The 26745-nt window shown below is 43.0% G+C and overlaps 1 protein-coding gene across 1 annotated transcript; it reads left to right on the forward strand.

The window, feature by feature from the left end:
- The first annotated feature begins 13244 nt into the window (after positions 1 to 13244).
- Positions 13245 to 25995, forward strand: PLSCR5 (phospholipid scramblase family member 5). The gene is made up of 8 exons (XM_028728481.2): positions 13245 to 13418; positions 16252 to 16403; positions 19937 to 19979; positions 20697 to 20917; positions 21608 to 21769; positions 22847 to 23008; positions 25733 to 25815; positions 25904 to 25995. The coding sequence occupies exons 1-7, from the start codon at positions 13406 to 13408 to the stop codon at positions 25769 to 25771; spliced, it is 792 nt and encodes a 263-aa protein (XP_028584314.2). The 5' UTR covers positions 13245 to 13405; the 3' UTR covers positions 25772 to 25815; positions 25904 to 25995.
- The last annotated feature ends 750 nt before the right edge of the window (positions 25996 to 26745 follow it).

Here is a 26745-nt window from a genome sequence, read left to right on the forward strand (position 1 = left end):
GAATATAAAATTTGATCACGATTAAGTGTGGAGGATGGAAACGGGGCACAGAGGCCGGGTGAGGCCAGCCTTGGATGGTGCTTTTGGCTCACTTATAATTGATGGCATTGTTAGCAGATGGGCAGTGTAGAATTCCACTGAGCGCTGCTGTGAGAAATACAACACGCCAGATGAAGGCGAGGGAGAAAGTATTCTGCAGGTGCCATGGTGCACAAAGGCAATTCTTTTCCTCAGGGTTTGCTTTCCATCCTCGGCAACTTAATACACAGCACAGGTGCTGCAGCTACATATACCAGCACAGCAGGTATATAGGAACATAGGAAGCTGCCTTAAACTGAGTCAGGCCTTGGTCTGTTCAGCTCAGTACTTGTCCACACAGACTGGCAGTAGTTCTCTGGGATTTCAGGCAGGAGTCCCAGCTCAGCCCTCGCTGGAGATGACAGGGCTGGAATGTAGAACCTTCTGAATGAAGCTGGATTGAGGGACTAGATTGGGTTTTCTAAGCTCTGGCTCTCTGGATTGACTCCAGCTCACATCATCTCTGATCATTGGTCATGGTTTCGGAGGCAGATGGGAGTTGGAATCTAACAACATTGCAGGGTCACAGATTAGCCGCTCCTGGAATAGACAGACAGGTTTTGACCTATCTAGACTTCTGTTAGTGAGAGCTTCCCCTAAACCAGTGGTTCTCAACCTTGGGTCCCCAGATGTTTTTTGCCTACAACTCCCATGATCCCTAGCTCACAGGAACAGTGGTCAGGGATGATGGGAGTTGTAGGCGAAAAACATCTGGGGACCCAAGGTTGAGAAAGGCTGCCCTAAACAGACTTCTGCTCTCATGAGAGAACGGCATGAGAGAGAGCAGAGGTGCCTGCAGGGAGAAAGAATTTTTGTTGTTGTTTAGTCGTTTAGTCGTGTCCGACTCTTCATGACCCCATGGACCAGAGCACGCCAGGCACCTCTGTCCTCCACTACCTCCCGCAGTTTGGTCAAACTCATGCTGGTAACCTTGAAAACACTATCCAACCATCTCGTCCTCTGTCGACCCTTCTCTTTGTGCCCTCCATCTTTCCCAGCATCAGTGTCTTCTCCAGGGAGTCTTCTCTTCTCATGAGGTGGCCAAAGTACTGGAGCCTCAGCTTCACGATCTGTCCTTCCAGTGAGCACTCAGGGCTGATTTCCTTAAGAATGGATGCGTATGATCTTCTTGCAGTTCATGGGACTCTCAAGAGTCTTCTCCAGCACCATAATTCAAAAGCATCAATTCTTCGGCGATCAGCCTTCTTTATGGTCCAGCTTTCACTTCCATACATCACTACTGGGAAAACCATGGCTTTAACTATATGGACCTTTGTTGGCAAGGTGACGTCTCTACTTCTCAAGATGCTGTCTAGGCCTGTCATTGCCCTTCTCCCAAGAAGCAGGCGTCTTTTAATTTCGTGGCTGCTGTCACCATCTGCAGTGATCATGGAGCCCAAGAAAGTAAAATCTCTCACTGCCTCCATTTCTTCCCCTTCTATTTGCCAGGAGGTGATGGGACCAGTGGCCAGGTGGAGAAAGAATAATGAGCAATAAATTGCCTTTCCCACTTCCACTGGAAGGATCCTCTGCTGAACCTCAGCCCATGCATGGAAAGAACCCTTGTTTGCAGATGCCAAGTTAGGACCCAAGCTTTACAAATCAGGTTGATGACAGAAGAACTTAGGAGAATGACATTTCCCATAGTCTCCTGCACTTCATTACTCTCTGAGGAAGTCAGACAGGGCAATAGAGACTGGAGTAGGGGGATCTTCCATGCTTCTTTCTTTCTTTCTGGGTAGCAGGAACAGTTCTGGTGGGTGGGAGGGGGGAAAGATGCCAAAGGCAGGACGCATGGTCTAAGATGAGAAGCATGCCACATTCCAGAGACAGCAGAACCAGAGGCAGATCACACTGTCTACGGCTGGATCTAGACACATCAAAGAAGTGATTTAGTTAAACACGTAAACTTCATACAGGGAAGCTACAATTCTCACCCAGCATGTTTCACAAACTACAGCTCCCAGGATCCTTTGGGGGAAGCCATGTGTTTTAAATTGCATACCCATGTTAGAGCATCAAACTAACAGCATAGCTGTCAACGTTTCCCTTTTTTTAAGGGAAATTTCTTTATTCTGAATAGGATTCCTCGCGAGAAAAGGGAAAAGTTGACAGCTATGACTAACAGGCAATGTGGGGGGAATAAGTACAGCTGCTTGCATCAGTGGATTAATGGCATGGAAGAAAGAGGATGGGGGAAATGAATAGCCAACTAACACTACAATTTAAAATGGGGTGAAGAACTTTGACCCTCCAGATGTCACTGAACTACAACTCCCATCAGCCTCAGCAAATGTGATTATGGATGCTGATTTTAAACAATATCTGGAGGGTTAAAGCTTTCCCACATCTATTTAAATACATCCCCCCAAATGGGATTCCCTTTCACCCCATACCTAACACACGGACACAGACTCAAATTCAAAGAATTATTGAGAACAGTCTTCAGCGCCACACTAATTTAAATGCCCCCTCCCAGAGATGCAACTTTTCCCCCATTTGGCAACTTAACCAGTTTTTCTCTTTCCGGTGGAGATTTCTTTTTGTGGAGATTATGCTCTTGGTCTGCCTATCAATGGCACTTGGATGAATTTTGTGCTGAAAACACCTCCCGCCTTCGGCAGCCCCATTGACGGCCCACCAAACCGGGGAGGTGTTTTCGTTGCACTCTGCGGAGACTTTGTTGGTAAAGCCTGATAAATAATCAGGGGCAGAATCATAGGAGAAGCTGCTGTGTTTCAGCTTGGATGTTCGAAAATTACCGATCACATTTGAAAATATCGCTGAGTGCAGCAAGTATTCCCTGTGGGTTACACATGGGGGAAAGAAAAACTGGAAGCATTCAGAGATATATTAAGGAGATAGGCTTGCCTCTTGTGCATTGCACAGTATTTAATGGGCAAGCCTGCTCTGTGCATTTTTTTTAAAAAAAAATGTTCTGGGATTTGTCCGGTAATTTATCAATTGCTTACTGACCACTGAATTTACCAGGTATCATCAGACGTAGAGAACATGCTGTGCGGGGAATGCATCTGCTTCATCCAAACCTGCTATTCATTCTAATGGAATGTTAATGGGAAACAGCCACTTGAGTTGATCAGTGCAAAAGGTTTTTTAACAACCTTCTTTTTGGTTATCTATGTTAATAGCAAGGAAAACAATATGAAGAATGAACTGATTTGATGCCTAGCAGAAATAACGACTGCTGGGGGGGACGGAATAATGTCTGCATCCATGAGCAAGATATTCAAAAGGAATTAAGCACACACAAAAAACTTACATGAATTTTAAAAAAGATTACTCGGCAGCTATACTGAATAGCGTCTCTAAACATTGCTATTAAATGCAGAAAATAAATTGGATTGAGACCCTTACTTCCTTTTATTTTTATTTTTTTAGGAGATGAAATGCTTTATTACAATTAAACTCATCTGAAACTTATTATTCTTTCAGTATGCTAATTAATAGAGTAAAAGCATGGATTTCTTAATTAAAATACGATACCTCAGGGAAACTGAAATTAATTTTGATGTCCTAATAGAGCTACCATTATGTGATTAAATCTTCCCCAATACTTTATGTTTGTGGGTTGTTGTTTCTTTCTTTTTCTTTTTTTTAAAAAAGAGAGTAAATGTTTTTATTTAGTTTGCATTTGTAATAGATTTGTGGAATGACACCATTGTAATCTGTGCAAATGTGATGAGTCAGGAGAATTGCAAAAAAAAGAAATCTGGATAATTCAGGGACCATAATCCACTCTTGGCAGATTCTTGTTCTGTTGTTGCTTCATCTCCATGCTCCATATAGTGCCAATGTTTTAAGCAGCTTTTCCACTCAAGGATACTGGTTGGATAGATATAATCAATGCTATTTTTCTAGAAAAAGGGGTGCCAGAACTCAACATGAATGGCTCACTTGTTCTCTAAGAATGGCAATGGTGCCCACCTGAGAGGTGCTGGAAATGAGTTCCGGTGAGTTCCGGCTTAAGAAAACCCACCCTGGATATAACAGTTCTGGCAGGTCTTGAGGAGTAACAGCTCATGGAAAGCTGTCAGGCTTTTTGCCCACCATTTGCCAGACCATTTCCCCACTAGCCCAGTAAAGTCTACTTTGACCAGCAGCAGCTCTCCAGAATCTATCGGGTGGTACCGCATTATTAAAAACTGCTTAAAACAACTCCTGGAATGTCCTCATCCACCAAGGCCGGTCATTGGCTCCCCCTAGACAGCACAGAAAGCAAGTGGGTGTCCTCTTCCAATTAAGACTTGCTTGAGGCAATAAGGTCTTCCTGAGATCTGGCAGGCACCTGCATCCTTTGGTTCTGGCTGCTGTCGGAGGCTTAATGCTGTCCAGCTGGCATAGATAAGACTCCGGGCTCCCAGCCAGTTCCAAACTCTTTGATTTACAGTGGTGCCCCGCAAGACAAATGCCTCACAAGACGGAAAACCCGCTAGACGAAAGGGTTTTCCGTTTTGGAGGTGCTTCGCAAAACGAATTTCCTATGGGCTTGCTTCACAAGACGAAAATGTCTTGCGAGCTCCTGCAGGGTTTTTTTCCTCCCCCCCCCTTTTCCCCAAGCCGCTAAGCTGCTTATCAGCTGATCCGCTAAGCCGCTTATCAGCTGATCCGCTAAGCCGCTAAGCCGCTTATCAGCTGATCCGCTAAGCCCGCTAAGCCGCTAATAGCGCTAATCCGCTAAGCCGCTAATTGGCTTGCTTCGCAAGACGAAAAAAACGCAAGACGAAGAGACTCGTGGAACGGATTCTTTTCGTCTTGCGAGGCACCACTGTATTTGACAAAGTTCAAAAGTACATCTCCAGCGTTTCAATTAGCGTCTGTCCCCTTGTTGCACAGTTGCCGCGTCTACTCTTTTTTTCCCCTTTTCCGTACCCAGCATGCAAGTCTGCGGAAACCCCTCCCCTGACTTCCTCTGTGTACAGAATGACTTGTTCCTGGCTCATCCTCCTCCCTCTCTACGTCAGACTCACTGTCAGACGACAGGCTGCTAATGATCTCTTTAGGCTCTCTATAATTGCTGGTTTCTGTTCTTTCATCTTTTCCTGTTTGCCTTTCCCTGACAGCTGCCATCTTGCTCCTTATTTCTGCTTCCTGGTTTGTCATCTGGTCCTGACTCTTGCTCGTCATCCCTGACTTGTGGCTCACTTCTTCCTCCTAGTTTCTCCTCATTTGGCAACTTAGTGGATTCCGAATATAAAGGAGAAGTTGCTACAACACAACAGAGGGCTTTCTTGTGGTCAGTGCTTCTTTGCTGCACTGGTTAAATAGTGCTCATGTTTAACTGGATGAAGGGGGAAAGGCCCTTTTCACTTCTGGAAGAATTGGACGCAAGGTGGGCACCTGGTTTGGCAGGGACCCCATCAGAGTGTCCCCCTTCCTCCCCTTACCTTCCATCCTCAGACATGCACAGCAGCTGCAAAAAAGACTCGTCTAGACAACCAGTGCTACCCGTGTCACCCAGCATTTTAATACTCCCACAATGCCTATGGAGTCGCTCTGGAGTGACACTAGTTTAGGGCCCCAAAGGAAAGTAAGAGAGTATGTATCAACCACACGACCACATGGAGGAAAAGTCTATCAATGGTTACTAGCCACAATGACTATGTCCTTCCTTCAGCATCAGAGGTGGCATTCCTCTGAATACAAGTTGCTGAGAATCTCAAGTGAGGAGTGTGTTGTTGCACTCAGATCCTGTTTGCAGTGGTTTGCCACTGTAAGAACAGGATTCTGGAGAAAATGGGTCTTTGGCCTTCTTGTGTTCACAACTGCCCAGCCTCCAGGGAAAGTATTGCTGACAAGCTCAGGTGACCTAGGTTTGTGACCTCACTCAGGGCTTGAGTCATTGACCATAGCCTGATCATTCCAACCCCTGGCGCCAGGTCTGATTTGCTGGGTATTCTGTGTGGAATAAAAGTAAATGGACAATTGATAAATGTCCCTAGAAACTCTAGAAGCTCTGACAAAGCCATTTTCAGTTTGCAACCCTCCCGGGCCATTACAGAAGATGGAAAACAAAGCTTGCAAAAAGTTTCCCTTATCTAAAACTCATTACTATAGGATATAGGATTTAAACATTTGCTCTCTCTTTTTTCCTGCCTTGCCATTTGAAATCTATGGTTAAATTATCGTCATGACCTAGTTCTTCATTTCAGTTAATTGCTAACATAAATAGTGAATTAGCTACTGAGAAAATTTGCAATAAACTGTTAATTGTTATTTTAAAGATTTTCTGCTTTATGTTTTGCAAAAACTCCTGATTTCAGTGCCGAAGAAGAGCAAGGCAGACTTTTTCTCCCCTTGATGAACTACCCAGGACTTGCTGCACAAGCAGTGTGTGTGACTTGTGTAGTTGAAATGCAGCTGAAGGAGAGTCAGCATAGCGGTGCCGCATCTTTAGCTATTACTGGGCTAACCGCAGTATCTCTGCAAACAGGCTCACATCAGTGGAGTTACTGTGTGGGTACCAGCTGTAGCAAGACACATCAGACAAACCAAAATTCAAGGTGAGTCACAAAAGCAAATGTCACGTTTTTGCTACATTGATGTTTTTGACAGAAAGGCGAGGATTAGATGCAGAGGGAGGGGAGGTTGTTTAAGATCTCTAGGAATAAAAGAAAGAAGCTTCCAACTTGCATGTTGATTCTTAGATTCAGTTCGTACTCTGCATTTTCAGCAGCAGAGATGCCTTTAAAATGAGATGACTATAATGTGGCATACGGGTAGGTGATGCCTCTTGAGCTGATCTTAGATCTTTATTTGCTTGACTCAAATATTAGTGGATGTATTCCTTCTTCCCCATGTCCTGGAAAGCCAAAGAGTTGTATTTCCAGATAGTGGTTGGGCTCACTGATGTTCACATCTGCATGCCCAAAACATTCATGTTCAGGCCTTGTGAAGCAGGGTAAGTGGGGTGTTGGTTGCTAGGCATGCAGATCGATATGAGTGGAAGTTGGGGATTGGAGCAATTCCTGCTTATACGACTTAGGAACTGGTGGCACTCTAAAGCAGAATTGTTAGGGGGAAGGAACAACTGGGGAGGCCCTCTCCCAAGCACAACATTATACATTTTCTAAACAGATACAGTGGTACCTCGGGATAAGAACGGGATCTGTTCCAGAGTCCCGTTCACATCCTGAACGCAACGTAAGATGCTACGGCGCATCTGCACGTGTGCGGCCCACATTTTGCCACTTCCGTGCATGTGTGTGACGTCATTTTGAGCGTCTGCGCATGTGCGAGTGGCGAAACCCAGAAGTAACACGCTCTGTTACTTCCGGGTTGCTGCGGAGTGCAACTCAAACATGCTCAACCCGAAGCACATTCAACCCAAGGTATGACTGTACTCTTTTCAGTTTTTCCTTTGGCATTGGCAAAGCAAATTGTGAACTGACAGCAAAGCTTTGTTAACTGGTCTGAACAAACCACAGTTTGCCAAGTTTGGACATGACAGCAAACTATGAGTGGAATGAAATATCAGATGAATACAGTTGTCCCACCAATGCAAGCGTTTCTGCTTGCCAGATGGAACAAACTCCCTTCTCCTCCCTATGCATGCCATTCTGGAGTTCTCCCAGCCCTCCAGAGCAGAACTGTGGGGGTGCAAGGGGCACATGAGGAAACAAAGCACCACAGCACTAGCAAGAGTCCTTGCACTAACCCCATGTGTTAGCTGAATCTGGCCCTATGTTCTTACAAACCAGAAATGGTGGTTGAAATGGCAAACCTGAAATGGTGGTTTAAAAGAACTTCCATTAGGAGGATGGGTGGTGTGGCTTCCCTGAAATTGCCCCGTGGGCCACCATGGGAAGCCTAGCAGGCCAAGTTTAGCCTGTGGGCCAGAGGTTCCCCATCCATGGTCCAGGCCAACAGCATTTCCTTAGGTATTTCCCCCAGCATATCATCTTCATGATTTACAAAATAACTAAGTGCATGGTTCTGTTATATCCCACAGATTTCAGAGGGACTCTGTTCTTTGAATGGTCCAGACCATTTAAATTAATCAATGAACAATGGCAAATCATTGGCCACTAGTTCTAGCTTTCTAAATATGACGATAATTGGCATGACTATAAAAGTAGAAAGACATGTTTGGAACAAGAAAAGGCTATTGCCTTTTTTAATTTTTATAGTCAATAAAACTAATTATCTCCCACAAAGGAAAATTCAAGTAGGTTTTAAGGGGGGGGGGCTTTTTAAAAAGAAGAAATGTTGTAATTTTATACAAAGTCATATTTTCTTGCAGAATATTATGATTTAAAGTATTTTCCCCTGTTTATTATTGTTAATAACTATCAAAGGATTTAATAATAATAATAATAATAATAATAATAATAATAATAATAATAATAATAATAATAAACAACAAACTGCAACACACACACACCAGCAATGTTTGGCTTGTCATTCATCAAAATCAATGCAATTAACTATTAGGGTAACAAAGTGTATAGAAATTATTTTGTGTGTGCAAGTACAAATTGACCAAACTGCCCTTACTGTAAGAACAGAATTTGCTTTAGCGGATAAACATCCTGTGTGCATTGTTCCAGTATGGAGGACTATGTGCTATGTATTAATCTCATGCTGTTTCTACTGTTTATAAGGAGCATGGGGGAAAACCAGCAGGAGATGAAAAGCGATGTGGCATTCTTTGATGACCATGAGAAAGACCTGAGGAAAAGGAAAAGGTTCTTACACAGGGCAGCCAAGGATTTCCAGTCTAGTCAATCCAAAGGCCTATCTGATTCACCAAAGTCCTATTTAGCCAAATATTTTGTCTCCAATGCTACCAATCCTGATTGCTCTGGAAAGTCCACAAACAAGGCATGATGGCAATAGCCTTTTCTTGTTCCAAACATGTCTTTCTTTGAACACAGCCATTCCATTTACTATCATGCCAGATAGCACTTGTCTGCTCTGTCCTCTGTGATGGACAGCCGGCTACTTTTGTGTTTTAAAAGGATATTAATCTCATAGCCATAATAACCTTTTCCCCCTAGTGAATTCCATAAATGAATTGTGTATTCTGTGCAGAACTATGTGGGAACATACCCAGAAAACTGCCTTGTAGCTAGTCAGATAATTTGTTGACCCAGCCCTTGTCTGACTGACAGCAGCTCTCTGGGACTTCAGTCAGAGATCTTTTCCATCACCTGCTACCTGAATCACAGAATCATAGAACTGTTGAGTTGGAAGGGAATGAAGGAATCTTTTGCCCAATGTGGGTCTTAAACCCACAAAGCTGAACCTACAATCTCTGGCTCTATCTTAAAATGCCAGGGGTTAAATATGGGACCTCCTGCATGCTCTCCAACTGAGCAATGGTCACTTCATTCATTCATTTTATTTCTACAGTGGTACCTCGGGTTAAGAACTTAATTCATTCTGGAGGTCTGTTCTTAACCTGAAACTGTTCTTAACCTGAAGCACCACTTTAGCTAATGGGGCCTCCCGCTGCCGCTGTGCCACCGCTGCACTATTTCTGTTCTCATCCTGAAGCAAAGTTTTTAACCCAAGGTAATATTTCTGGGTTAGTGGAGTCTGTAACCTGAAGCGTATGTAACCCGAGGTACCACTGTATGTCACTTTCCCACCAATAATAATAATAATAAATAAATAAATCATGTGCAAAGTGGCTTATAACAGGAAACACAGATGCATTTCAAACAAACACTATACAATTTCATAATAACAGATACCATAAAGCCCACATTTCAATACTGTAAGTATAACATGCATCATCCAATGACAAAAATTACAAGGGAGCTTCACAGTTTCACCTTAATCCTAGAAACACCCCTCCAACAATGTTGCTCACAGTCTCTCGCCTGCAGTAGCTTCTTATAAGGTTTCCAAGGGCAAAGGGTGGGGTAGCTAAAACATCCCTCCCATGATGTTGCAGCTACATGCAAAGCAGACGTTCTTCCCATTGTACTTCCTGTGCTCTTGCTCACATGACAAACAGCATGCTTTATCATTAACAGAGTCCCATTATGGGACCTGGAATCCTTTCCTATTAATACAACCATGAGCACAGAGGTAGAACCTAGTGATCAGTCACAAATGCATAGAAATCTGTCACTTGGATATTGCTTGGCTTGTGGGCGTCATGGTTTTTACATCAGAGAATTCTTCCACATCCTCTGTTGCTTTTTCAGGATCAAGCCTAAAGGTAAAGAGACCCCTGACCCTTATGTCCAGTCGCGGACAACTCTGGGGTTGCGGTGCTCATCTTGCTTTATTGGCCAAGGGAGCCGGTGTACAGCTCATGTGGCCAGCATGACTAAGCCGCTTCTGGTGAACCAGTGCAGTGCATGGGAACTCCACTTACTTTCCCGCTGGAGTGGTACCAATTAACTACTTGCACTTTGACGTGCTTTCAAACTGCTAGGTTGGCAGGAGCAGGGACCCAGCAACGGGAGCTCACCCCGTTGCGGGGATTCGAACTGCTGACCTTCTGATCGGCAAGCCCTAGGCTTGGTGGTTGAACCCACAGCGCCACCCCTGTCCCTTTTAGGATCAAGCCTAGTATGGTGGTAATGTGAGCATTAAGGAAGAAAATAAGCACATTTTGTAGGAAAGAATGAGCATCCGGTGCTTCAAATTTTGCTTACTAAAATAATGCAAAAATATGCAAAAGCTAAATTCATATTACTCATTTCCATGCTGGCTTTCATTTTTACATTATTTTTTGCTGGAAAAAAAGAAACCCAAGTTTCCAAACAATCAAATGAACATTAGCCACGAATGATAACAAATCATATTGACACTTCAAGAGCAAATCACTCCATTAGTAAAACATGTTTGAACTGCAAATTTTGTAGATATAAGTATTCTGTGTCAGTGCTGAATGGTTTGATAGCTGAAAGGCCTTAGCAACAAAGCTTACCAAACTTACTGATGTTCCTTGAATTATAATAATGAAACTAAGGTCGGATTTTGAACTGGGTGTTTTTGTTAAGCCTATACAAGTTCATAGACAACTTCTTGTTTGATGAGGCCACTTTATCAAAGTCACTGTGAGTGTATTCCATGGATGGCATTGCGTTGTGCAGGAAGTGAAGTTCTGGGGCATTTTCCTCATTTGAGAATTTTCTTCATAAAGAACTTCCATTTTTAAAAAAGAACTCTTGCTTTATACAACTTCCTTAACTCAGCTGCATAATTACAATGACACCATCTGAGATATGCTGCTATCCTTCCTAATCTGCAGTATACATTCTAGTTCTCTTACTCCAATAAATCATAGAATTGTAGAGCTGAAAGGGACCCCAAGGCTAATCTAGTCCATCCCCTTGCAATGTAGGAATCACGACTAAATAATCACTAACAGATGGCCATCTGATAAAAGTCTCAAATGAAAGAGAGTTCACCACTTAGCAAGGGAGTCTGCTCCATGGTTGAACAGATCTGTCTCAGCCGGCGTGGCCAATGGTCAAGGGTGATGGAGGTTGCAATCCAATAGCGTCTGAAAGGCTGTTTCTAGCTAATCTTCTGTTACTAAGGCTTCAGTTAATTGAGATTGAAACATCTTGGAATGGGTTGATGTGGGTTAGCAACAGAGTCCTCGAATCCCCACGATGGGGTGAGTTCCAGTTGCTCTGTCCCGGCTCCTGCCAACCTAGCAGTTCAAAAGCACAGCAGCGGAAGTAGATAAATAGGTACTGCTGTGGTGGGAAGGTAAACAGCGTTTCCGTGTGCTCTGGTTTCTGTCACGGTGTTCCGCAGTGCCAGAAGCAGTTTAATCATGCTGACCACATGATCCAGAAAGCTGTCTGTGGACAAACGCTGGCTCCCTCAACCTGAAAGTGAGATGAACGCTGCAACCCCATAGTTGCCTTTGACAGGTCTTAACCATCCAGGGGCTCTTTCCCTCCCCGCCTCTGCCCATACCACATCAGCTGCTACTGTCTGGAGGGTCTACACATCATTTTATCACATGGAGGCCCTTCAGAAATGCTGAATAGTTTGGAAAGCCTTTTTCTGTTTGCTGTGCAAACCTCTAAAGATATTGTAACCATATTTAGCACAGTACTTCCTGAGATCAAGGAGCAAGTTTTAATCTATATTGGGATACAGCTGGGTGCCATTTTGAATCACGATGGTAGCATGAACATTCCAAAACTGCACTGATTTTGTTTATTTGTTTGTTTCTTAGAATGGTGAATAAATAAATAAAAAGTAACGTGCTATCCTGTTATCCTAAGCTAGTGGGCATCTTGTGCCAATGAATTCAGTAGGTTAAATAAATTACGCACTGGACTTTTGAGTGCAAATGGGAGAAAGATGAATTCCATACTATTTTATGAATAAATGGGAAGAGGGGAGAGCAATATGAGCTTGCCATATCATCTGCAATGGGACTTCAGTTTAGATATAATGACCTTGAGAGGGAGCTAAAGGTACAAAGAGATATGAGGATAGATAACTATGAATGATAATTACTGTGGCTTTCAGTCTGCCAGGTATTACATGACAGCCTTTTCCTGCGTTGCCCTTTTTGTGGTCACTTAACAGTTGTGAATCATGCCTGTGTGATTCACACACAGATACGATACAATCTCCATGGCAACTTGGTCACTTGAGTTAGAAATGCGAGCTGGCACAACTCAAGGTTACTCTCTCCCAATGCTTTTAGAGCTACCATTAGCTTTTTGATTTGGTCTCTATTGTGAAGCCAGATCTCCATACTTAAATGCCATTTCCATAGCAGTTTCTTGAATTCCAGTGTGCAGGGCATTTTACCTTGGGGAAAAATTTCATTCCGTAAAGGATGACAGGAGGATGAAACCTCCCATCTTGCACATATCTGCCACATGCTTCTGTACTTTTGGAAACAATGTGTTTAGCTTTGGGTAGACATCAAGTCACCAACCATGCTTCTTTAGCTGATGCCCCTTCTGGAGCTAGACTACTGAGATCTAAAAACAAACAACACATAGAATCAAAAGGTTGGTTTGAATTCCAGGCGGATAAAAGCACAGAATCGGCCAATTTAATTTCTTTATGTGCTCTGTTTATTTTTCTTGCTCCTGTGTGTGTGTGTGTGTGTGTGTGTGTGTGTGTGTGTGTTTGTGTGTATCTTGATTGCAAGCATCGTCTCCCCCTGTTGTCCATACCCATAAAATGCAGTGATCAGAAATACGAGAAAGGCGATGTGTTTCTTTGCCGTTCTTTTGTAACCTGACATGAAGTAGACAGACACCTTCTGAAGTTTGTGCATGCTGTGCTTTCCCCCCTCCCTTGCTGCAACAAGAAAAGCCTTTTCTTTTAACCTGGCTTCCTTTGAAGAAGTGAATCAGGCAGCTTCATGGCCTCTCAAGGTAAGTGATTATATATAACCCATAAAGGGATGTTTACTAAAAAAAAAGGGGGGGGGAGAAATAAAAAAGAAACCCACCCCTAATGGTATATAGCAATCAGCCACCTGATTAAATGGGAAAGTGACAACTCCAAGGAGTGGTAATTTCAGCTCTGACTATGCTGCAACTGAGGCGGAATAAAATCGAATGTCAGCTATAATATATAAACTTCAGCATGCATTTCTTCACAGATGTGCGATGTTGGTTGTATCCTTACACCGGCACCTGCCTGCTTTTGCATACATGCTATTTATTAAACAATAGGGAACATAGAAAGGTCATGCTTCCATTCAAAGTTTCACATCCTTCAAGCACACTTCACCGGAGAATTATTGCGTCAGCAAGTACTGATCATTTGGAACATGGTTGACAAAATCCCCACTAACAAGCGTCTGAAGGACAATTGAGTGCAATCAGACTGAAGGGGCTAGTTCGTGCCATGTCTTCCCTTTAGTTTGAGACAGCTAACTCCTCATTAAAGGTGAAAATTGCCAGCAACTGGAAATCCTTTCAAACCGTTTCCCTTTAAAAAGAATAAAAATGAAATGTTATACTTAAAAATGAAGTCAAATTCTTCTCTCACATCTACCAGCCCGTCTCTTCAAATAGCACAGGTGTTAAAAAATTTGGCACGAGGGTTCTCTAGAAGTACTAACAAGATCACACGCCAAAAAATTATACATGAAATGCTATTTTAATATGGATAGTTTTAATTTCTGGGTAATTTTTATGGCACTTCTTGCCACATGCAATTAAGTAGGTTGTAATCTTGGGGGGGGGGGTGAATGTAGGTACTTTCTGATGCAGTAGAAAAAGTCAGTTGTCCCATCTGTAAAATGGGAGGGGGGAATGCATTGTTATTGTGAAGGCAAGAGGAAAACGCTGTGCAAAATGTAACATTCTGTTTAAATGATAAGGAGTAAAATGGTGCTTAATGGAGTTAGCAAAATCATTTGGACCAAAGTATCCCAAAAGAAAAGGAACATAAAGCATAAATCTACATCTAATCAGCAGCCAGTGGTTTAAAACATTGCAATTTATATGCTTTATCTACAGCATAGATAAGTGTGTGGAAAACTACTGGAATAGGGATCCCTTCATGTACCACCTTTGCAGATGCACAAAATAATGTATACCACTCCTCAAATTGCCTTAGATTTCCATGAATATTTAGTACACCTGCTGCTTGATTTTCTCTAGCTTAAATCTGAGTGACAGGGCAGACTTCACTTTCCCCCACCAGCCCCTTCTTTAAAAATGACACCTGTACTTGGCCAATAAAACTTCACGGCATTTCAGGAAACACAAGTTTGGCCAACGACAGGATTCTGTGAGGTAAAATGATGCTGGAGAGCATATGAAATATTTATGCCCCGGTTATGCATTTTTCAAAAGCCAGATAGAAATTCAAAGGGATTCCTCCTTCTTCCTGGGGTCTCGAGCTTTTGAAGGAAAGCTGTGGCTGCAATGATAAATTAAGATCAAAATACAATTACACGATGAAACAGGCATGCTCACAATGGAAAATAACGCAAAGGGGCCTCTTCTAAACCCACAACAGCAAAAAACTGTAACTTGGTGGTTTATGTCCAAATTGTAAAAGACACATCATTGTCACACAAGGTTTCTTCAGATGGGCTACCTTCCGTCTCTAAAAAACGAGCTGAGCATGATCAGAGAAGGCAGAGATGAAGCTTCCTCTGACATGAAAGGAGATAGAAGAGAGTTGGTCAAGCCGTGAAAATAGAATGAAGCAGGGCTGGCAAAGATAAAGGCCCTTTGCAGGGTATGCAGGTTGTATTCAGCACTATCTGCACTATACAATTAAAACAGTATCATACCACTTTGATGACTCCCCCCCAAAGAATTCTGGGAACTGTAGCATGTTCCCAGAGTTGTTAGGAAACCCCTATTTACTCCAAGAGCTACAATCCTCATAGTGGTTTAACAGTAAACGCCAGACCCACCCAGTGTCCCTATTTTCCATGGGCAATCCCAGATTTAGAGAAGCTGTCCTGGTTTCTGATTTGACCCTGGAATGTCCCGCTTTTCCTCAGGACATCCCTATTTTCATGGGAGAAATGTTAGAAGGTATGGAGTTATCCAACCCTCGAGCCAAAGGCAGTGGCTTAGCCAGCTGCTTGGGTGTCTGGGGCAGCGCACGCGCCCAGCAGCTGGGGGCGGAACAAACCGCCCATGGGGAAAGGCCAAGCCAAGGCAGGGCGTGCTGCATGGAGCCTCTCCACAGCCTCCCCCTCAGCTGTAGGGCGGCTGAGGCGGTGGGCAGTATGCAATGCCTTTTCCCAGGGAACACTGGGATTCCCAGGATTCTTTGCCTGTATGGCAGAAGGCAGAAAGGCCAAAGGCAGATGGAGCAAGAGCCAATGACAGGCAGAGTCAAATAATTTTTGGTTTTGTCCCCATCCTCTTCCTTGCTAAGTTCAATGCGGTCAACAGTGAGACTAAGGAGAAGGAGGTTGACTGCTGTACATCCTGGAGTGGATGTAAGTAAGAAGGCAGGCAGTTGGGGGTTGGCTGAGGTTTGCGGAGCAGTGCCCCTTTCACCCTAATGGACCAGTCTGCACGATTGACCATGTTCCCTGCTTCAGACTTTTCAGCAACAAAGCTACAATGTGGTGTGAGGTGAATTGAACAGAAGGGCATTGAAGATGTCACAGAGGGTGTGTGATCTGTGAGTCTCACATGATGTACGTGGAGTGTCTCAATCAGGTTGTTGTTGTTGACCAAACTAGGACCTATTTTCATTAAAAACTGTTATAACGTTTTCATGCAGCTATTTCAGGCCAAATTCAGAAACCAATGCAAGATCCTCTTCCCGGTTCTCCAGAGCCTCCAGCTCAAACAAAGACTTCAGAAACTACCGTTGTCTGGAAACAAGCCCAGCCTCCTGCCGGTTTGCCTCCTGGTCTGGAATACCTCAGCCAGGTCCTGTTCCACTTCCAACTACTGTAACTTTAAAATTATATATTAGATGTGTTTGAAGGGCCCCCTTTTAGATTTACTTCCACCTTTCCAAAATGATCTGTTGTGCCTTTATCTTTTTGTGCTTCCGTAAAATGCAGCAACAGATTATAATAATTTTCACTTTGGGATTCCCTGAGATGATCTGTCTTCCCTTGAATTTACTCCACATTTCACTACAGATCTGCTCAAAACATTTTTTTCTCTCCTCAGAAGCATAGCAATTCCAGATGGTGCATTCCCCCCCCCCCTTTGGGGTAGTTATGAATTACCTTTGCAAGTGCCTCAGGGATGCCACACATCAACACAGCATGGACACTGTGTTGGCCGGTGTTGCTTCCTCCACTGGGGATGGAGTGGTGTTTTTGCTATTGGACAATTCCATCCTCTGCTTGACCTTTCCTCTACAGTAGGTAACTAAACACTCGCTCTCATTTCTTGGTATGATGAAGTGTCATAGGTAGGTCGCTCAGATGCATGCAGAATTTTTGTTTTATTTCTTTTCTGAAATACGACTTTTTCTAGAGTTGCCAAACCAGGGACAGAGGAACTGTGGCTCTCCAGATTCCCATCTGCTGAAGCCAGCACAGCCAGTGGTCAGGTATGATGGGAAATAAGAACTGATGGGAATTATCCATCAATGTCTGGAGGGGCACAGATTTCCTATCCCTCTCCCCACCTCACAAACACCCCAAGACCTGGATTGCTCTTGAAGCTTGTCTGCAAGCCTTCTGCAATCCACCTGCAGACTTTTGAGGTATAGATTGTGCCCTGTTTTTTCTCTCTCCCCAATTTTGCTGAACAGCTAGTCTGATGAAGAACTCTGAATAAATTGAAAGCTCTTGGTTGATCTAATAAAGATATTACTATCCTGTAGATTTTGGGATTCGCCCCTCCCCTAATGAACCAACATTACTACCTACATTTGTGTCTTTTTGCTTGATGTTTTGAGTTGAGCAAACGTTTAGGGAACCATCTTTCTTAGGTAGTTTGCTGTTGTCTAGCTAGTCTTGCAAAGGACCCACTTATTCCATCTGATATTCTGCTGCAGGCTCAGATTTGTAGAATGAAAGAAGTCAGCTTTGAGGTTTTCTGAAAAGCAAAACTTTTGATTTCTAGCTGGACCCTAACTCTGGTGAAATCAAATCTAAATTACAGAGCCTTAGAACTCCTGTCACACCATCACTGTACTTAGATCTGAGGCTTCTTGCCTGGAAATATCATATGTGATCAAACACTTCCAAATACTCCATGAAAATTGTTAATAGAAAGCCTGTTCGACAACAAGGGCAAGAGCTGCTTCAGAGAGCAAATTTTTAGAATTGCAATTGGAGGTTGCCCCAATTTTTCTCCTGCCTTTTCTTTAGCATGAAACAGGGGGTGAACCTAGAGACAACAAAAGGCACAAACTTGCATCTTGTCAAAAGTGCTTGTGCCAAGGGCATTACTGGAAAAGGAATTGCTATTCTTTGCAACCATGTGTTTGATTCTGATGCGGTTCTGATGTGGACATACAGTGGGACCTCGGGTTAAGAACTTAACCTGAAACTGCTCTTAACCTGAAGCACCACTTTAGCTAATGGGGCCTCCCGCTGCCACTGCACGATTTCTGTTCTCATCCTGAAGCAAAGTTCTTAACCCAAGGTACTATTTGTCTATAACCTGAAGTGACTGTAACCAGAAGCGTATGTAACCCGAGGTACCACTGTACATCAAATTCCTTATTTGTGTGGTGTTGTTTTTTTCAATGCTCATATGTCCCATATGTGGTTAGAATGGGATAGAATTCAGTTCCCTGCTTCTCAGACTGCATTGAGGAAGAACTTCAGGTCTTAAGGCAGGAGTGGGGAACATGCTTCAGCCTGAAGACCACATTCCCTTCTGGGCAACATTACTGGAGTCAAGTGCCAATGGTGGGCAGGGCGAGAGGCAAAAGTATATTTTAATTAGACAAGGAATGTAAATTTTCAAAGCACTTTTTAAAGGAACAGCTTGCTGGATCATCCCAGTGGCCCATCTAATCCAACACCCTACTCTCGCAATGACCAGCCAGATTCCTGTGGAAAGCCCGCAAGCAGGACAAAAGCATACGTTCTACCTTTTTCCAATCTGAAACCAGGACTTGCGTCTTCTGGGACGTGCTCAGGGGCAAGTCATGTAGACATGCGCCTCGCTCCTGCCCCTAAAACTGCTTTTGGGGGGCAAGAACTTGCACAGCATCCACAAATGCCCATTTGTGTTTTGGGCACTGCACAAGATCGTGGTTCCAACAAAGCACTTTTTAAAGGGTGAGAGTGTCACGCAAGAGAGCATGAGATCGTGGCACCCAAGACAGCTGCTAAGATCCTGGGACTTCTCATTTTTTCCCAGGGGACTTGGGAAATATGCATAAGTTGAAGAGCACTCTGCCCACCTGCTATTTCCAGAAGGTGGCATCCAGGGGTAAACTGCCTCTGGCAGAGGAGGCAGAACATAGGCATCATGGACAATAGCCTTGTCCTTCCTGAATTTATATAATCCTTTTAAAAAGCCATTCAAGTTTGTGGCCATCACTGCCTCTTTTGAGGAGCAAATTCCACAGCACATGAAGAAGTGCTTTGTTTTATCTGTCCGGAATCTTCCAACATTCAGCTTCATGGGATGCCCACAAGTTGTAGTGTTATGAGGGAAGGGGAAAAACTCTACCCACTATCTCCATGAGAGGCATAGGATGCCCTGCTTCCATGTGAACGTGCCTGGACTTTAGGATTGGCCTCAGGGGCGCTACTCCAGGTCAGTTCTCTCCAGTTGCAGCTTCTCTGTGCTCCTTAGCTGTGGTGCATTCTCCATGCCGTGTATAATTTTATAAACTTCTATCATGCCCTCTCTTACTCTCCTTTCATCTAAACTAAGAATATCCCGATTGACCATCCTTTCCTGGTAGGGGAGTTATTCCATTTCCTTGATCATTTTGGTTGTGTGTTTTTTTTTAAAAAAAAACTTTTATGCAGTAGGCCAGTTTACACACACACACACACACACACACACACACACACACACACCTCTATTCTCCACCCCTGCTTGAGCAAACTATAATATTACCCTACAAGCACTTTCTGCCCAAATTTATAAGCAGAAACCCAACATGAATGAGATTGAGTTAAGCAACACTGCAGCCATATGTAGAGTTTATTATGGTTTTACACTGCTGATGTATGTACTGGTTATACTCATTTGTTTCCGTTGTGACTGTTTAAGTTTTGCTTGTCTTTGAATTTTGTTGGTTTTTTTTAAAATTAAATACATAAAGGTATTAACAGCCCAAAGGACATACTGTGGTTTAATTGGGTGCTGTATAAATGCCAGATACAAATAAATACTATACTGTACTGCATCTAGTATTTTATGCAACACACTATTATTTGTTAGTGTTTGATGCTGTTGAGTATGAAAATCTCCAGATATTTTCAATGTTCCACAATTTTCACGTTTTCTTATTTATTTTCATTTCTGAACAGTTGGACCAGATCATTATTCACCAGCAAGTGGAGCTTCTACAAGGTACTGGACATTCCAGCTCAACCATTGTTAGAGATGCCAGGTCCATTTACTTCTAACCCATATCCCTTTTGCTTACAGTGGTGCCTCGCAAGACGAAATTAATTCGTTCCGCGAGTTTTGTCGTCTTGCGATTTTTTTCGTCTTGCGAAGCACGGTGTCGGGAAAGTTTTGGAAAAGCTTCAAAAATCACCAAAGTCTTTAAAAACCTCAAAAAGGCTACCACACCGCGTTCTATGAGTTGCTCCTTGAAGTCAAGTCGCAACTGTATTAACGGTGTTAAGAAAAAGGAAACAAACTTGCAAGACGTTTCCGTCTTGCAAAGCAAGCCCATAGGGAAAATTGTCTTGTGAAGCAGCTCAAAAAACAAAAAACCCTTTCGTCTTACGGGTTTTTTTGTCTTGCGAGGCATTCGTCTTGCGAGGTACCACTGTACGTTGACCCATCCACCTGGTCCCTCATTTTTGCACCAAGATGCAATGTCTATTTCTACCTCTATAAAAACCGCACATAACAATATTTTTGAAGACATTCTCTCTCAAAAGAACACACCTTATAAAACGTATTTTCTGTTGTTGTTTTAAGAAAATAAAAATAAAAATCTAATCCGGAAGGAATTAGCCTTGGATCAAATTCAAATGTAACACTGCTGAATCAAAACAGTCATCAAAAATCTCTTTTTTAGGCTAAATGCATTTCTACCTGTTTGGCTTTATTTAGTTATACTTGGGACTGAAACCTGCAGCAAGTATGAGATTAAAAACCACCTGGGACAAAGAGTTTACTTTGCAGTGGAAGAAAATGGTTGCTTTGATCGTAACTTCTGCTCGCCGCTGAGGTCTTTTACCATAAGGATTACAGACAACACAGGTCAAGAGGTGATCACAGTCAACAGACCTTTAAGGTGTAATAGCTGCTGCTTTCCATGTTACCTGCAAAAGGTCAGTTAATCCTAGTAGCAACCCTTTTTATCAGTTTGCACGTTTCCTTTACATCTGTATGCGCATTCTGATGGCGACGGTTTAGAACTGCACCTGAGTGTGCATTCATCTGAAAGACGGAATGTGCTTCAGAATAAGCACCCCATTTATTCCCTTTATATTGCATTTGCCCTTCTTTAAAGGAATCCTGCAGAAGGGGGATTGTGCACAGAGAATGGGTGCATGAGATTGTGCTTTTACTGGGTGCACATTTTTCTTCCTTCGTGGTCTTTCAGACTGAGAAGGGGCAGTTTGACTTGCAGTTTCCGGGTTCCTTTGGTGTTGGTGACAGAATTCAGGTCCAAACTAGGCATAGCTTCAATTGCATAGCTAGGAAGCACACCAATATTTCCTCCCTTTAATTATGGGCATGGGGAGGGGTGATTTGCATTGGGACCAGAACAGGGGGCTGGGAGAGCTAACCCAGGGGTAGCCATCCCTGGGATAGCCAGATATTGCTGGACTAAGCTCCCACAATCCCTGAGTATTGGCCATGCTGGCAGAGGCTTATGGGAGTTGTAGTCCAACAACATCTATAGGGCACCATATTGATTGCCCCTGACCCATCAGATGTCATTTTCTTAAAACCTTCAGCAATTATCTTCAAAAGCCACTGGTTAGATTGACTTTTTTATTTTCACTGTCCAATAGTTAGAAGTTCAGTCTCCTCCTGGGACTACAGTTGGCTACGTGGTGCAGAAATGGGACCCTCTCCTGCCCAAGTTCACTATCAGGAATGAAAGCAATGAAGATGTGTTGAAGATAATTGGCCCTTGTGCAACATGTGGTTGTTTTGGAGATGTTGACTTTGAGGTACTTTTGATAACAGTGTGATTTTTGTGTGTTTTCAGTTTGCAAAATACAGGGAGAGGTGGAATGAATTAAAATGACAGCCCTCACTAAACCAATTTATTCGTCTTGTGTGCTGCATTTTCAGAGGGAGGGGGAAAATGTCCACATCAAAATAATGTAATTTATTTATTTAATGATTTTCTAGTCCACCTTTTAGGACTATAAAAGCAGTTCACAAAAGTCAGTAAGACTTCAGTCCTGTGCCTGGGAGGAAGCCCCACTGAACTCCGAACGTGCTGTAAGAGACATATTTCAAAAAAGCATTAAAAATAAGACCAGTAAATTAAGAACTAAAGCAGCAGCAATTAAAATCATGAAAGCTATCGATCAAGTGCCAAGCAGAACAAAAACACGTTTAAAATCTGCTATAAAGCTATCTATGAGGTTTGCCTTTTTTAATGTTCACATTTTCAAAATATTTAAACTAAGCTGACTGCAGTTTTCAGCCTCTGAATGTCACTTAAATTATTGGCTAGTGCTTCACTCCCTTATATGCCTTGTTTTCTACTGCTTCCATAAGCAGCTCTTGCGGAGGGGATGTATGGAGGGCAGGTAGTGGTGACAACTGAATAAGGGTTCCATGGTATTCACACCACAAATGCATTAAAGGATCAGTGCCATCAGCTGTCAATAAAAAAGAATTTTGTGCATTGATTTGAAGAAAGCAGATAGAAGGAAGTTTTCCCCCCCCCCTCTCTCTCTCTCGAATCAATGTATTTATTGTATTAAATGGCTATGTCAGTTTCAGCCCAGATTAAAATGTGGTTTGTATTACTTGATAAGGTTTCATTGGACATAAAATACCTATATTGAATTTAAGCCAGCTGGCGATTATACACTAGACATTTAACTGAACTCTCCTTTTCTGATGTTCAGTTATACACAGCTTCTCATTTCTGAAATTCATTTGCTCTCTTAAATAGCTCCAATGTCATAGTTAACCACCACTTAATCCCACTCACCCACACTTCCAAATATTTGAGGAATGTTCTCCATGCATTCCTTTCAGTTCTCATATGTTCTTTTCCTTTCCTGCAGGTAAAATCTCTAAACGGAATGTCAACTATTGGCAAGATTTCCAAGTATTGGTCTGGATTTGTCAATAACATCTTTACCAATACAGCCAACTTTGGTATTCAGGTTCCTGTAGACCTTGACGTAAAAATCAAGGCTGTAATGATTGGTGCTTGTTTCCTCCTAGTAAGTATTCCAGCAAAGGCAAAGTCCTCTCTTTCCCCAGTCCAATCCTTCTTGCCTACATTTTAGAAGCAGTCCTGTGAGACTGGGCTGAACGGATACTTGAATCTTGCACCATGCCACATTTGTTTATGATTCATCATATTCTCTACCCACACAGGCAATTCTGTGTATGGCACACAACTGCATTGAAAAACAATTATTTTAATCCTATAGCCCACCGCTCCTCCCAAAGGAGCCCAGAGCAGCAAAATGCAACACATTTATTTAGATACTAAATGCATTAAAACCATCTAAAACCAGTCAAGTCTCTTCCTAGCTAATCATTTCAAGGTTGCTGGGAACAGTATATGTTATCTATCAAAGCCTGGTTGAGCAGGTATGTTCTTAAATCCCCCCCTGAATGCTAGTAATGGAGACAGAGAAACTTCACCAAGGAGGGCATTTCATAAATGGGGAGCCACCACCAAAAAGGCCTTGTCATGAGTCAATGCTCTCTGGGTAGTTTCCACAAGTGGCACCACCACACACCCAGAACCTACTGAAAGCCTAAGGCGACACTTACCTGCTCTTAGTATGTCGTATAATTTGCCAAGGATTTTCATTATCTTAAATTCAGACCTTACATCATTCTGGATAGTGTTGGGTAGTCATAATATCTTTTGATATAAAGAATCGTATGAGGCAGAAGCAGCTTGCATCATTTGCCCTGCACCAACGCAGGTGGCGCTGTGGGTTAAACCACAGAGCCAATCAGAAGGTTGGCGGTTCGAATCCCCGTGACGGGGTGAGCTCCCGTTGCTCGGTCCCTGCTCCTGCCAACCTAGCAGTTCGAAAGCACATCAAAGTAAGGTAAAGGTAAAGGTACCCCTGCCCATACGGGCCAGTCTTGCCAGACTCTAGGGTTGTGCGCCCATCTCACTTAAGAGGACGGGGGCCCGCTGCGGGGATTCGAACCGCCGACCTTTCGATCGGCAAGCCCTAGGCGCTGAGGCTTTTACCCACAGCGCCACCCACGTCCCTATGCACATCAAAGTACAAGTAGATAAATAGGCACCGCTCCTGCGAGAAGGTAAACGGTGTTTCTGTGTGCTGCTCTGGTTCATCAGAAGCGGCCACATGACCCGGAAGCTGTACGCTGGCTCCCTCGGCCAGTAAAGTGAGATAAGCGCCGCAACCCCAGAGTTGGCCACAACTGGACCTAATGGTCAGGGGTCCCTTTACCTTTAACCTCCCCATTGCCTTTGTTCTTCCTTCTGATAAGCAACCGCAGCCCACCTGCTTAGAAGCTAGCATAGTGGCTCCAGCCCATATATTAGGCCACTTCTGATGAGAACCTGCAGTCCATTGGAGTTAGTTCTCACATGCATGTTTGTACAGGTTTGCCCTAAATGTGAACCCTTCATACATGAACTCACAAGTACCCAATCGGTGCCTCAGCTGGCAATGGGACCATGCTAGTTAGCCATGCCTCCATGTTCCACACCATGCTGCCCCGACTTCCATTTCCATGTATTGACATAGACATCTGCCAAGGGGAGTCTTCCTGTATGTACAGGAAGGCCTCCCCTTTGTGGACATCCTGTGCTCCAATTTGGGAGGAAGGGTATAAACACATCCAATGAAAAGCAAAAGCACCAGCAATATAAACCATGCATTAAATCTCAAAACCAGCATAAAATGGATGCTGGATTCAACATAGTGAAAAACAGATAGTTGCATCAGTGTGAAAATTCCCCCTTGCGCAACAGAAACAATCTTCGCCTCTTCTCCCCCTGCACAGCCCTTAATTCTGTTTTGGGGTAATTCCCCCAACCCTCTAGAACAGATTTGGGGGCATGTGTGTGGGAAGGAGAGGGAAAATTCAACTGAAATGTTGTTGAGGTTCACCCAATTTATTTATCTGACAAAATTTATAGACTGCTTAATAAATAAATCTCTGAGCAAGTTACATAAAATGTAGATATAGGCTAGCTAACTACCTTCATGTATACTTCATGCAACATGAAAAGCCTTAGATAAAACACATGCTTTTAAAACGTTGCTTTAAAAAAAGGTAAAGGACCCCTGGACTTAACTGTCCAGGCAAAGGCGACTATGGGGTTGTGGAGCTCATCTTGGTTCAGGGCGAGGGAGCTGGCATTTGTCCACAGACAGCTTTCCGGGTCATGTTGCTAGCATGACTAAACCGCTTCTGGTGAGAACACCGTGACAGAAGCCAGAGCACACGGAAATGCCGTTTACCCACAGTGGTACCTATTTATCTACTTGCACTGGTGTGCTTTTGAACTGCTAGGTTGGCAGGAACTGGGACAGAGCAACGGGAGCTCACCCTGTCATGGCGATTCAAACTGCTGACCTTCTGATCGGCAAGCCCAAGAGGCTCAGTGGTTTGTTCAATTGCTTTCACTGACCACTCCTGAACTAGATCTTAAGGTACAGGGAGGACCATATGAGTGCAGATGGTACCAAGCCATTCAGTGCTTTAAAGGTATAAACTAACTAGCATGTTATAAAAATTGTAAAGGTGCCTAATGATTCAGTTGTTAGCAAGAAATAAAATTATCTCCATACTTTAAAGCCGTCTGATTTCTTCTGATGCAAAACTGTCTTTCCTCAGAAGAACTGCTTTAAAAAGGCTTTAATGAAACCCTACAAGTCAGCCTTTTGATATTAATTGTTGCCTTTTTGTATCTTCCTCATCATTCACAGTTTATTTATTTGTAGGACTTAATGTTCTTTGAGAACTCCTTGGATGGATTGTAACAAGGAAGATGATAGGAACAATAAAATATGCAAACTACAGTTCAGTAAGTAAGAACGAAACATAAATTGGTCGCCTTTGCTTTGAAGACTTATACATAAGACACTTTCTAATTCTTTTTCATTTTCTTCCAGCAGTCCCTTGAGCTCTGGATATTACTTTTGAACTGTACAATCCTATGTTTTGTTTTGGGGGATTTTTTGTAAGAAGAAAAAAAGCGGGGGAGGCAATGGCCAATGTTTATTAAACTATGCGTTACGTAAATAATTATTTTCTCATTTTTATTGTGTAGATGATTGCTAAATATACTGTTATTGCAGTTCTCTTTGGACTCGTTTGATGTCTTTGCGTCAGAAAGCATGAAAGATTAGAACTAAGACTTGCAGTGCCACTGATGAAAAGTCTTTACTTACAGAGCCCTTTGAAGTTTGGGAAACGCTGGCCCCAGCTATTAGCTGAAAAGGAAAAAGCAAAAGAACAAGGTTTATTATTATATCCCAAGAAGCTTTCAGATTTAGAGTTCAATTAACAGTAACTAACAGAGACATCATCCACTGGGAAAGCTAAAGATAGATGTCTGAAGGGACGCTTGTGGGTGATGGTGTTAATTGTTCAGATTTAAGAGGTACTTAAACAACATAGTTAAAATTTATGGGCTCACTGATGGCAATTGTCTGTTTCCTGCAACAGGTGATGTATCAGAACATACCAAGCCAAATCCTTTGAAATGCATACGGCCGTGATTGATTTTAAAGCTGGGAGTCTGAAATAAGCTTCCACTTGCATCCATGGGCTACCTGCACGTGATATTTATGACTGGATTAAGCCCTCTGAAGTTCTCTTCCCTCATTATGAAAGAGGTTAGCTATGGTTAATGGCTAGCTGGGCTTTACAGATTTTCTTCCAGTGACTATGGCAAAGGCATTAAAGTTTTGCTAAAGGAGAATAAGGAGACTGCAGAAAAGCTGAGTGATAA

The sequence above is a fragment of the Podarcis muralis genome, chromosome 6 (genome assembly GCF_964188315.1).
Source record: "Podarcis muralis chromosome 6, rPodMur119.hap1.1, whole genome shotgun sequence".
Lineage (NCBI taxonomy): Eukaryota > Metazoa > Chordata > Lepidosauria > Squamata > Lacertidae > Podarcis > Podarcis muralis.